The 13,001-nt window shown below is 54.6% G+C and overlaps 1 protein-coding gene across 1 annotated transcript; it reads left to right on the top strand.

Annotated features, from left to right (window-relative positions):
* Nucleotides 1-559: 559 nt before the first annotated feature.
* INKA2 (inka box actin regulator 2) lies at nt 560-12,785 on the top strand. The gene is made up of 2 exons (XM_007169403.2): nt 560-716; nt 11,533-12,785. Exons 1-2 carry the CDS (start codon nt 681-683, stop codon nt 12,361-12,363), a joined length of 867 nt encoding a protein of 288 aa, XP_007169465.1. The 5' UTR covers nt 560-680; the 3' UTR covers nt 12,364-12,785.
* The last annotated feature ends 216 nt before the right edge of the window (nt 12,786-13,001 follow it).

Here is a 13,001-nt window from a genome sequence, read left to right as displayed (position 1 = left end):
TCAGTAACCGGAGACCTATAACCCTGCAGGGAGTACAGCAGAGCCTCCATTGCTTCGTGTTAAATACGTGAACGGACCGAGCGGCGGCTCCTCCGCTCCAGGGGTGAGGAGTAGACCGGAAGGTGAGGTAGACCCACACTTCCAGAGTCCACTTTTTTTAACACTTCAGAATTAAAAAGAGCTGCCGAGCGGCATTTGGGGTGGAGGGTGTTCCTTTTCTGATCGGAGTTTGGGAAACAGTGTTGACACTGAGGCACTCAGCTTCTTCCGAGACCGCTACCCAGTGCCCATCCGTTAGACGGGGCTCTCTCTGGGGGTCACGTGCTTTGTTGGGGGACGTCGGTACAGCCTGGCGTCACGATACCCGCCGCCACACCGGACAGGACCAGGTAGGAGTCCCCCATGTCAGCCCCCCAGGAGCGGAGGCCCTCGCCTGGTGCACACACCCTCTCCAGGGCCCACCCACTGCAGCCCAGCCCGCGCCCCCCGTGCGTTCTTCTCATTGGCTGAAGGCATCCCTCCTGCATTCTCATAGGCTGTCCCACTTTTCCCTCCGCCCCCAGCACGGACTGCGCGCCGCGAGTAGCAGAGAAGCGGCTCCAAGTCCGGACCTGGGAGCGGAGGCTCGGCTCGGCGCTGCGAGAGGCGCGGAGCGCTGGGGCCGGGAGCCGGCCGGGGAAATGGACTGCTATTTGCGCCGCCTCAAACAGGAGCTGGTAAGAGCGGAGCGGGCGCCGGGGGCTGGGAGGGCTGCTCCGCCACGACGGGTACCTGGCCTCCGCCCGGACCCCGGGACCGCGACGCGCGCGGGGCGGAGACCCAGAGAGGAGAGGAGGGCACACGGCGAGCAGGCGGGGGACAGGGCCTGTCCTGAGGGAAAGGGGCCCCGAGGAAACTTGGAGCAGTGACTTGTATGAGAGGGAGGCAGGCACGAACGAGTGAGAGAGACGGAGAGAGCCAAGCAAGCCCAGAACGAAATGTGCCCAGAGACCCGAGGGAGCAAAGAGGGAGCACCCGAGACGCGGTGGGACGCGCGCGCCCGCACGGAAAGAGCGGGACGCGGCTGCCGGGCAGCTGGGGCTGCGCGGGGCGCCGGGAGGAGGGTGCGTGGCCCCAACCCTGCCCGGGGCAGGAGGTCGGCCAGGGACTGCTCGCTCGAGGGGAACTGGCACCTCCGGGCACCCCCCCACCCCCCCAGCCGTGGCGGCCGGGCTTGGCAGGGCTGGCGCGGCTGCAGGGGCAGGCCCTGCCGGCTGTCTGCCCGGACTTGCCTGCCAGCGGGGAGGGGGCTGGCAGCTGGACCGGCGGGGGCGGGTCCGGCGCGGGAGGACGGGCGCCGCCTGGCAGCTCGCGAGCGGGAGTGCGGAGGCCCAGCCAGATGTCAGGGGTCTGGGCTGGGGGAACGAGGAGGGAGCGTGCAGAGGCCGGGATGCGGGGGCCAGGAGAAGTGGCACAGTCTGGGGGTCGGGGGGGGTGGGCGGTGGGGCGTGGAAATCGCCCAAGTTGGGAGAGCGGCGCCTGCCGAAACTCTGTTGTGGGAGGCGCATTGCTTCTCACTGACTTAATATCCCTCCCCCTCCCACCTGCCACCTCTCTTGTTCTGTCCACCACCAGAATTCAGACAGATATTATGCACGTCCCCCACCTGGGCCGCCACAGCCGTCTCTGTCAACCAGGTTCTCCTGGGGCTTTGCCTCTGCCTCTTTTTGTCCCTTTTAGTTTGTTTCTCTTGGAGTCGACCTCTTTTCGGGCTCACTTTTCTCCCCTCTTTCTTCTTACTTTTCAGGGCCAGGGGCACCCAGGCTGACAACAGCAGACCTGGATCTAAAAAGTGCCAGCCCATGGCTCTCCAGATTCCGTGACAGCCTCTCCCACTCCTGCCTGCAAACTCTCCACTCTTCCCGCTGGGGAGGGAACTTGGCAGCCTTAACAGGGGCCAGCTTGGGGGGAGGGGGAGCTTGTAGTAGCAGGTGTTCTCATTGATGCTTCCTGGTCAAGTGGCCCAGGCACTCTTTCTGTCTGTCCCACTCCGGGGCCTGCCTTCTCAGGTCAATGGTCACTTCTCTGGGACTTCCTCCCCAAGCCCTTTTGGTGGTGACACTCAGATGGGAACGTTACCCAGAGGAATGCTTCTTAGATGAGGGACAGAAGAGTCTCCATCATGTCCTTTCCCATACTCATTTTCTCATGCTTTCCATGTCAGTTTGGGATGGCTGGCCCCAGCCCACACATGATTCTGACTTGTCCCATTCACTTGTCCAATACCAGAAAGAAAGGTCAAGGTTACCACAGATAATGTCTGAAGTCCAAGGGCCATGTTGCGAAAAGAATCTAACAGAATCCTCTTTTTTTTGCTTGGAATCTGGGACCACACCACCCACCTCAGGATCTGCCTTAATAGAGGGTTTGTGGGTGTTCCTGGCACGGGCTTGAATTTTAAAATCCTACTGATTTGCATTTTTTACAGCACCTTAGGTGGGAGGTGGTGAGGGGGGGGAGACAGTCTGTGGACGCCAGGAGAATAAAAAAGGCAATAGGAATCTGCACGGAGCTGAGCTCCAGGTCTTGATTTGCACGCTCTCCTGCCAAGGACTTGAGCCCCAGTCCCCGGAAGGAGGAAGGGGAGAGGCTGAAGTCACCCAGCTCCCCATTAGCTTTCATTTGGCCCTTTGTCTGAGCAGCTTCAGCCTTTGACTCTCTTGGAGAGGAAGCCAAATGCCTGGCCTGGGGCCCAGAATGACACTCAGATGGGAGAGCTCTGCACCCTCCCTCCACCCATGGTGTTCCGCCCCCTCCCCAGTGCCAGTCTGCCCAGAAAGGAGACAGAGCAGAGTGACAGGCAGAGCTATTAGAGTCTTGTTCACTCCCTGACACCTCAGCCCAGTGCTTAGGTAGCCGAGCCAAATCTCAGTGACTCTGTTTTCCCAATGGAGGGAAGGAGAAAGTGGAGCTGAGTTAGCTCAGGCTCAGCCTTTTGGCTCCTCTAAGGACTTTGGGGTTTGAATTCAACACAGCTTGGTTGTGCCTGGGTTAGGAAGGTGTTGGCTTGTTTATCCCCTGGGTCTGCAATGCGGTGGGAAAGGCTTATAGTCAGTATGTGTCATGAGCTTAAAGTGTGTGTGTGTGTGTTCATCCCAGACAGAATCTTCCCTGCCACCCAGGAAGACTGTGTTGCTTGGCTTTGCCCTAAGTTAGTGTGTGCCCGGGAATGGCACTCATGTAATACTAGTCAAGTTCTACATTCATTTATGCCGTTAAATTCCCTTCAAGAAGCATACGTCCTACAGACACTGTGGGTTAAAGCTGCTAGAAAAAGAAACATTCAGAAGTTGTGAAATTATCTTTGTCGAGGGTGTTGTGCACTCCTCTCCTGCCTCCTGGTCCTGCCCTTGGCCCAGAAAATCTAGACAAGTAGAGTCTGATCTTGAAAACCAAAGTAGCAGAATTTCCCAATTTCCTGAAGCAGAAAATTTGCATTGTAACAAGTGAGCCCTGAAGGGAGGCTGAGAATTGGGGGATCCTGGCTCAATTAGGTTGATGTCTGGAGAACTGGCCCTTCTCCCCTGTTTGGAAGAGGACAGGGATCTGGTTTCAGGGCTGAAATGTAGCAGGAGAGTAGCAGCAGCTGACACACTTCTTCATAAGGACGAGGGGGTCAGGGCTGCAACTACTCGGTAGGGCATATATCTCTCCCCCCTCCAGCAGCCAAAGAGGGTCCCTGCCTGAACACAGGCCTTGGGACCAGCTGTTCCTTATACACTGCTCCCTTGAGGGCTTCCAACAACTGGGGTAGACATAGGCACACAGAGGAAGCAGATGTAAGATGCTCACAGGGTGTTGCTCATGAGTTCAGATCAGTGTAGAGCAAACAGAGTGCATAAAGGCTGAGTAAAGTACAGCCGGGGTGGGAAGGCTTCCTGGAGGAGGAGGAGGTTGAAGGAACCAGCTCCTTTAATGTCGATCCTAGCTGAGGCATGGTGAAGCAGCAGAGAGACATCTCTCAGGCTGGGGAAGGTCCTTCTAGAACAACTTGGTGTTCCTAGAAGGCAATTATCTAGCCACTAGTGGCCACAAGTTCAGGAGATTCTGGTACATGGAGGAGGACCAGAGCATAAAGGCAAAATAAGGAGGAGATAAGAAGGTGATAGAGGAGATACATTAGGAACAGCCTTCAGCTCTTGGGGCAAAAGAGCAAGTTTCCTGAGGCAGAAAAAAGCTTCTGCAAAGGATCTCATAATGTGGTGTCCCTTGATGTTTAGAGCTAGAGTGAAGAGGACTTTGGCTTCGACAATGTGGGGTGCTGTAGTCAGTGGGAAGAGCATGGAGCACAGGATTTGGGGTCAGGCCAACTTGAACTCAAAACCTGGCTCTGTGTGACCCTGGCAGATTATTTGACGTCTCTGTGCCTTAGCTTTCTCATCTGTAAAATGGGGTTTTAAAAATACCTACTTTATACAGCTACTGTGAAGATTATGTCAAGTGCCTCCCCAGCTGTATGTCCCTAGCACATAACACAGTACCTGATGTGTTGTAAACTCATGTTTACTCTTGGTAAACTCACAGTGATGAACTGATCAGACTGGTGTGCATGTGTCATTCATTCACAGAACACACTTAGTGAGTTCATACTATGTTTAAAGCACTTTGCCAGGCACTAGCACTGTGGTTACAAATATAAACAGACACTGATCCTGCCTTCAGGGAACTTAGAGTTTAATAGGAGTGATAATAATAACAATATATATTGATGTTAACAGTTATTGATATGTCAGATATCTCAGGTATCAAGTCAATTGCCAAAGCAACACTAAGAAGTTGTACTTCCATTATTCCCATTTTATAAATGAGACATGGGGAGGTTAAGTGACTTGGCCAAGGTATAGAGCTGATAAGTGGCAGAGCTACGATTCAAACCCCAGCCAGTCTGACTGCAGATCTCACACTCTTAGCCAGTATATGCATGCAAATGTCTTGTATAGAAACTGGAGGATACATACTAGATGAGAGGCACACATTTCAGTGCTCTGAGAGGGAGGAATTACCTCCAGCTAGGGGATCAGGGAAGGTTTCATGGAAGTGGTAGCATTTGAACCACACCTCGAGGGATAAATAAGGACGGGAACAGGAGAAAAAGAGCATTTCAGGCAGATGATGAAACAACATGACCAAAACGTGCAGAGATGGAAGTAATGGGGGTGTTTGAAGACTGTCTAGAGGGGACATTTGAAGACTCACTGGATTATGGCTAGAACATAGGCTATATGCAGAAAAAGAGTGGGCAACAGTGCCGAAAGAGCTGTTGAGAGCAGAAGGTGTGGGTGGGGTTGAATGCCATGCTAAAGAGTCTGACCTTTTCCATATGCATTGCAGAGCAGCGTGGTTAGAGACGTGCCCTGGGATCTAGGAGGTGGTAGGGGGTGGAGATGGGGGGAGGGAGGGAATTGAGGCAGGAAGATGAGGTAGAAGGTTATTACAAGAGTCCACACACGAGAGTATGAAGGCCTGAATCACAAAGGAGAAAAAGAAGGTAACTCTTTGAGGTCCCTTGGATGCCCAAGGAACTTGGTTGACTGGCTGCATTGGAGAGGGGCTAAAGTTGGACAGGGGAGAGGTGAGGCTGAGAGGCAAGCTCCCTGCAGGGCCGAGACTGGGCCCCTCTCTCCGTCTGTCTGCCTCTTGCCCAAGCACATGGCCCCCAGTAGATTGTTCAGTTGGGAGAGTGGGCTCATCCATTTCACACTTCCTCCTTTCTTTACCCTCCTCCCTCCTCCGGCTCTTGGCACAGTTTCTACCTTACCTTCCTGTTGAGAGTTCCAGCCAAGAGCAGGGGGCTGTGAAGGTCCCTATTCACGGAGCTGGAGAATGGGCCACTTGGCAAAAGCTGGGCTTTTCCCATTTCCGGCCCTGAACCTCCTTCTAGCTTCCAGAGGGGCTGAAAGGAACTGTGTGGGGATCTTGTGAGTAATGGGGGTGGGGGGGAGCGAGGCAGGGCACACTGCCAGGTCCATGGGCAAAACTGGAGCCTGTGTCAAAGGATTCTGGCTGAGCTGGGAGAGGGCGTGAGATGGATGGATGGAGGGCACAGCTGTGGGATCAGTCAGGGGCCTAGGAGAGGGCTTGGGAAGGTTGCCGAGGATGCTGGTGTCACATTTTCCCATCCTTACTCCTCCCAAACCACAAAGGGCCCAGCGAGTGCCATGAAGGGGCGCTGTCCATGGGCAGCTGAGCCCTCACCACCCAGCGGAGGACTCAGGGCCAGGATGGTGGGGTTTGGCTTCCCAGCAGCATCTTCCCCCTTCAGATGAGTCAGTGAAGAAACACCTTCAGTGGAAGTGAACTGAATTGGGTCTTGGAGTCCCTCCAAGACTTCATGTTCTTCCTCCCTATGTGATGATAATTGCCCTCGCACGTCCCACTGACTATCCTGGTTTCTTCTCACAACAATCCCATGAGGCTGAAGAGTCAGGGATTATGATGACATGGAAAGCTCACTGGCCTGGAGTAAGAGGGCCAGGCATGGGGTCCCAGTCCTGCCACTAACCCGCCTCGGAACCTCAGGCAATAGATCCGTGTTTCCACTGGAGGTGCTCAACATGACATCAGGTGATACTCAGGTGAAAAACTTAGTTTTCAATAGATAGATAGGAAGCGTTACCATCTGTTTATGGCAAGTGATATACATTTCATATAAGTTTCCATATAAATCCATTTATTTATATAAACAGATTTAAGTAGAGTATTATGTAGGAGACTAGGCGATATATAGATATGGTGAAATCATGAAGGAAAGTCTAGGGAAGCGTGTTTAGAAAACACTGAGGGAGAAAACAAACCTCTCAGCTCCCTAGCTTCCTAATCCATTAAGTGGGATTAACTCCAACTGCCTCATCAGCCTCCCGGAGCAATTGTGGGGATCCGACAAGGTCATGTAGAAGACAGAGCGAGTGCTACACACGTGTGAGGGGTTATCATTTCACAGTCAGAATCCGGAGCACAAAAGGTTGGTGAATCTGCCCCATGGGGAGTGGCGAGTTAGTCAGCTGGAGTGGGCCAGGTCTCCACAGGACAGCATGGGGCTCTTTACAAACCCTAGGAGGGTGCCCGGTGGGGCGTCCAGCGCTACCACAGGGAGGAAGCCAGGGGCTGGTTTAGACTGCAGTGGGAGAGACTAAAGTTTGCCAGGAAGAAAATTTTTAGAATGAGACATTTGGAGGCCCAGAAGATGCTGGGCGTGGGAGATGGACTGTGGGGTGGTGTGGATGCAAGGAGGGTGGTGAGCCCTTTCTCAGAAGGGATTCGCACAGCCGTCTCTAGGATACGCTTATCACGGGTGTTGTGCTTGGCGGTGGAGCAGGCTAGCTCTGTGCGTGTGTGTGCACGTGTGTACAAGCGTGTGTGAGTGTGTGTGAGCTGGGGTGGAGAAAGAGGGCAGTGCCTGTTAGAGCCATTCCCACTCAAACTAATCAGAACTAATTAGGCCTTCTTGTGACTTTTCCACCTGAGCCCTGAGGGCAAGTTGGGTGTGACTTGGCGCCGTCCTGAGGCTCTGGGAGGCCAGAGAGGAACTCATCACCTACAGCATGGGATTTAGTGTTCCTTTCTAGCTCGGGATTTTCTCAGATTTGGCGCCTCTCCTTTGTGCCCACCCCACATTGCTCTCTCTTCTCCCTCTCAGCAAGAGAAACCTTGGGATCTGAGCAGGTCCCACGCTCTGGGGAAGACAGCAGCCTGCCCTCTGGCTCTTTCTCCTTGGGTGACATCACTCCCCCGGGGCTGGGAAAGGCAGCTCGCTTCTCCATCAGGCCCCAGCAGATGCTCCTGCCTCCCCACTCCCTGGCCTCCCTGTTTCCCACACTCGGGCTTCCTTCTTCCATCCTCAGCCCCCTCACGGCTGCCTTCTTGCCCTCCAAGGTCAGAGCTCTGTGGCCGGCTGACCGAATCTGGCTGGACCGTGGGCAGGAGGATGCGAGGCTTCCCTTTCTTTCCTCTGTGCGGGGCCAGGGTGGGAAAAGGGACCAGACGAGATGTTTCTCCTCAGTCAGACCCGACAGGTGAATGGAATCCTATCACTACTGCGTGTTCAGGTTCACTGAGGAAGAAATGTTCTGGAAGTTCTCAGGAAGTCTTAAGATAACAGCCAAAATTCACCTGTAGGCCACGTGTAAACACACATTACCTCGTCTCGTCTGTCCAAAGTTGGACCAGGCAGGAACTCTTATTCCCATTTTAAAGAATGGAGAGGTTTTCCCTGGTGGCGCAGTGGTTGAGAATCTGCCTGCCAATGCAGGGGACACGGGTTTGAGCCCTGGTCTGGGAAGCTCCCACGTGCCGCGGAGCAACTAGGCCCGTGAGCCACAACTACTGAGCCTGCGCGTCTGGAGCCTGTGCTCCGCAACAAGAGAGGCCGTGATAATGAGAGGCCCGCGCACCGTGATGAAGAGTGGCCGCCGCTTGCCGCAACTAGAGAAAGCCCTCGCACGGAAACAAAGACCCAACACAGCCATAAATAAATAAATAAACCCAAAGTTTAAAAAGAAAAAGAAAAAAGTCTTAAAAAAATATATATTAAAAAATAAAGAAAGAAAGAAAGAAAGAATGAAGAAATTGGAGTTCCCTGGCGGTCTAGTGGTTCGTAGGATGCGGCACGTTCACTGCAGTGGCCCAGATTCAATCCCTGGTGGGGGAGCTAAGACCCCGCAAGCCGTGCAGGGCGGCCAAAAAAAGCAAGAATGGAGAAATTAAAAAACAATTTAAATAGCTTGCTCAGATCACACAGCTATTACATGGCAGAGCTGGGATTTGAACCCTGTTCCGTTTGTCTCCAGAGCCCAAGATCTTAACCAGTGCAGTATCGTTTTCCATAGGGCTGCAGTTTCAGCTCTTATTTACTTAAATGGGGCCTCTGTTTAATGGGCATCCCTGAATTCATACACACCCACACATTCGTTCTCACTTTAAAAAGGTACAAAATGTTGGCATTATTTCTTAAGGATTTTTCCATACTGGAAGGGATTGAATGGGGTCATTTCATTCCTCCCACCGCCTCTGACCTGGACTGTGTTTAGCCTTCTGGAAGGAAGCTGGCAAGCTCCGACTCTGTGCCTCTTGGTGAAATGAAACCTTTAGAAACGTTCCTGACCCTTTCTCCCTGGCTGGTGACTTACTGAGGGCAGCAAGCAATTTGGGGTGCTCAGCGGTACTCCGTGTATGTTTTATGGCTATGTAGTAAGTGCAGAGGTGCTAGCTGGGCTCTGGGGCAACACAGTGATGTGCAAATCTCAGTCCCTGCCCCCAAGAAGTAGATGCTCAATGAATGTTTCATCAGTGACCCAGCACTTAAAGGCACAGAGGAGCTGTGAGTAGCAGGACGGCAGGGAAGAGCGTTTTAAGTATCACAGAAGAGGTTCTGATGGGAGCGTGGGGTGTAATATGGGAGTAGATTATGCTTCTGAGTGGCGAGTGACAGGGTCGGAGGTGTGTGTCGGGAAGACTGATTTGGTGGCCTGCAAGGAGGCTTCTGCAGCGTTGCAGGGGGGAGAAGGGCAGATGTGCAGCATCTGGGGACAGGAACGGGCAGTGGGGTGGGAAAGCCAAATATGACCCTGAGGTTCCAGGTTGGGGTGAGTGGTATGAGGCAGGGGGCAGAAATAGGAGAGTCAGTGCAGCAGTTTGCCGGGAAGGGACCTTGAGGAGTTTGGTCTGGGGCTCAGAGTCTCCTGACTCTGCTCTGGGTCTTCCAGTTGTGGCTGAGCTGCCTCCAAAAGGAAGGGGTCAGGAAGGTAGAAGCCAAAGAGGCCAGAGCAGGGGGCCGTCAGCAAGCGTGGCCACCCCACAGGCTGTGTCTCCTGCTGCTGCTGCTGCCACTCAAATGGAGCGTGCTTGCCCAGCAGCCTGGCAAACCCCAGGCTGTCAGGCCCCGAACCACCGCTTCTTCTTGCTCTTTCTTGGGGGAGGTGAAGAGTGTGGGCAATCCTACACTCAGCAACGGCTTCCTTGCCCTCAGGGACAGTCAGTCCTCCACTGTCTGTTAGCACTGCTGGCTCAGGAGAGCCTGGGCTGGCCCCTAACCCCCACCAAAGCCCGAGTTGGTAGGGCACGGTGTGACCCTAAAGCCTGAGAGGGTCAGCTGCCAGCACAGCGCTGCAGAGCCTCTGCGCCTGCCCTCCCAGGCCCTCCACCCCTCCACCCTGTGGGCTTAGCTCTGTGCGTTAGGACAAGGCTGGGAGGTAAGATGATCCCGGTGGGTCTCTGGGGGGCTTAAGAAACAGATGGTCCCCTTGCCTGAGGTTTGCCATTGTAACATGAGCAGATCTGGGGAGGGAGCTGGCGGAACCAAGGCAGCTTGGGCCCGGGGACGGGAACCTCGTGAATGTTATCAGACGAAGCATCCCCTGCCCAGCCTCCAAACTCGGCCCTCACCCAAGTCAATCTCTTAGCCCCTTCCAGCTGGCACCTGGGACTCGGGCCTTAGACACCCACAGAGGGGCTGGGGAACTGGCCCCCAGTGTCCCCACTCTTGGCTAGGACAGCGGAGCCAGTTGGGCCAAGAAGGCAGGAAGAGCACTGGAGCCAAGTTTGAGAGCAGCTGAGGGGGGACAGGTGTCTGGAAGGGAGAGAAGGGCTGGGCAGAGCTGGGCAGGGGTCTCAGCAAACAGGAGCCTCGTGGCTCCTTATCTGTCTCCTGACCTGCCAGATGTGAACAGCAGTGAAAGGAAACCCCAGGCCTACCCTCCCTTTCTCTTAGGGAATCTGAGCTCCTCCCCTTCCCTAACGTCCCTCTCAACCCTCCTCCACTGCCCAGCCATCCTGAGGCAGTGCTTGGTGGTTGGGACTCTAGCATTTGGAGTAAGATGTCCTGTGTTTGAGTCCCAGTGACGTGAGCTGTGTGACCTCAGGCAAGTTACTTCACCCTCACCGTGGTTAACGCATATGTTAACATGAGAATTATAATACCAACCTCCTAGGGTTTACATAAAGATGAAATGAGATGATGTGCACAGAATACTTAGCTCAACTCCTGTTACACGGTAACTGCTCACAAATTGTTACTGTCCTCATCATCCTCATCTCAGGGAGGCTCAGGAGAAGAAGAGGGCACAGACACAAAGGACACACATGGCCACCGGAACTTTCCGCACCGTCAGACTGATCTCAGCGCCACCTCTTACTATCTATGTAATCTTGAGCAAGTTACTTACGTGCCTCAGTTTCCTCATCTGTAAAATAGGAACAATAATACTACCTCATAGAGTAGTTGGGGAGATTAAATATAGATTAATTTATACATATGCATGTATGTATACATACATGTAGCTTAGGACGGTGCTTGTCTTAGCAAGTCAGCTGCCATTAATAGTATTTCCTTTATCCAGCCATATCCGTGTCAAAATTCCTCCTCTCCCAGCCCTGACCTGCACTGTACTAGGCTGTACAGAGGTGGGGTCAGTGGCAGGCTGGAATGACCCTGGAGGTGTGTGTTTGGGGAACAGCCCTTCCCCCTGGCTCACAGGCCCTGTGCTCTCTCCCCTGCAGATGTCCATGAAGGAAGTGGGCGATGGCTTGCAGGATCAGATGAACTGCATGATGGGGGCGCTGCAAGAACTGAAGCTCCTGCAGGTGCAGACAGCACTGGAGCAGCTGGAGATCTCTGGAGGGAGTCCTGCCCCAGGCTGCCCTGAAAGCCCCCGGACGCAGCTCGAGCCCCCTCAGTGGGAGGGTGGCAGCGGTCCTGCCAGGCCTGCGGGCTGCTTCCCCTCCAGCCAACCCTCTCTGGGCAGCAGCGCCAAGCTTCCATCGCCTAGGAGTGTGTGTGGGAGGGATCTGGCTCCCCCGCCCAGGACACGGCTGCCAGAGCACCAAAGCTGTGCCCAGCGGGGGCCAGAGCTGGTGGAACCGGATGACTGGACCTCCACGCTGATGTCCCGGGGCCGGAATCGACAGCCTCTGGTGTTAGGTGACAACGTTTTTGCGGACCTGGTGGGCAACTGGCTGGACTTGCCGGAACTGGAGAAGGGTGAGACCCGGGAGGCAGGAGCCCCCAAAGGAGGGAGGGGCCAGCCACGGGAGCTGGGCCGCAGGTTTGCCCTAACAGCAAACATCTTTAGGAAGTTCTTGCGTAGTGTGCGGCCTGACCGTGACCGGCTGCTGAAGGAGAAGCCAGGATGGGTGACACCCACGGCCTCTGAGCCCAGAGCCGGACGCTTGCAGAAGGGCAAGAAGCGGGGCCATTCCAAGGGCTCTGGACATTGCCCCTTCCCAGGTGCCTCGGAGCCCAGACGAGGGGAGAATCCTTCCACCAGCTGCCCCAAGGCCCTGGAATCCTCACCCTCTGGCTTTGATGTTAACACAGCGGTTTGGGTCTGAATCCTAGAGATAGAAATTTGACTGACCCAAAAGGGCCAGGTCCCAGTGCTGGGCCCCTGGGAAAGAGGCCGGGTGGTATGGCTTTCAAAAGCCTAACTCCAAGTCCCTTCCACCGAGAAGGGAGGGAGAAGAAGCAGAGGGTCTGGAGCAGAGCTGACAGGCCTGTAGTTGGGCGAGGCTGTGCTAGGGGCTGGCTGGTGGGGGAGGCGAGAGTTCCTGGACAGAGAGAGAGAGAGAATGTGTGTGTGTGCTGCTTTGGGGCTGGAGGTGACAGCAGGAGAGGGGCAGGGGTAGAAGACCAGGAAATCCTTCTGACATTCCTTCACTGCCCCCAAAGACCTCAGTGTAACATTCTGCATAGATTGGGCACTGGGGCCGCAGGTTCCCCAGAGATGCCGCCAATAAAGACCTTGTTTCTCGTGTCCCCAGCCTCATAACTGTTTGCTTCCTTGGCAAAGTGCTGCTCCAGGCACAGGTAGTAAAGCCTGGCCCTCCTGGGAGTGGGAGCAGAGAGGCAAATTCCCACCCCCTTCTGTTGCCCTTGAGATTTCAGCCCATCCCTGGACCCTGAGAAACGGCTGAATAAGGAGTGGTGTATAAGGAGTGCTTGGGGAAGCCCCAAGCCTTTCCAGAAGCGC

The sequence above is a fragment of the Balaenoptera acutorostrata genome, chromosome 1 (genome assembly GCF_949987535.1).
Source record: "Balaenoptera acutorostrata chromosome 1, mBalAcu1.1, whole genome shotgun sequence".
Classification (NCBI taxonomy): domain Eukaryota; kingdom Metazoa; phylum Chordata; class Mammalia; order Artiodactyla; family Balaenopteridae; genus Balaenoptera; species Balaenoptera acutorostrata.
This window is presented reverse-complemented; position numbering and strand designations above follow the sequence as displayed.

Coding starts and splice junctions, on each gene's coding strand:
- INKA2 (XM_007169403.2), top strand. CDS start 681: ATGGACTGCTATTTGCGCCGCCTCAAACAGGAGCTG. Junction 717..11,532: donor GCCGCCTCAAACAGGAGCTG/GTAAGAGCGGAG, acceptor TCTCCCCTGCAG/ATGTCCATGAAGGAAGTGGG.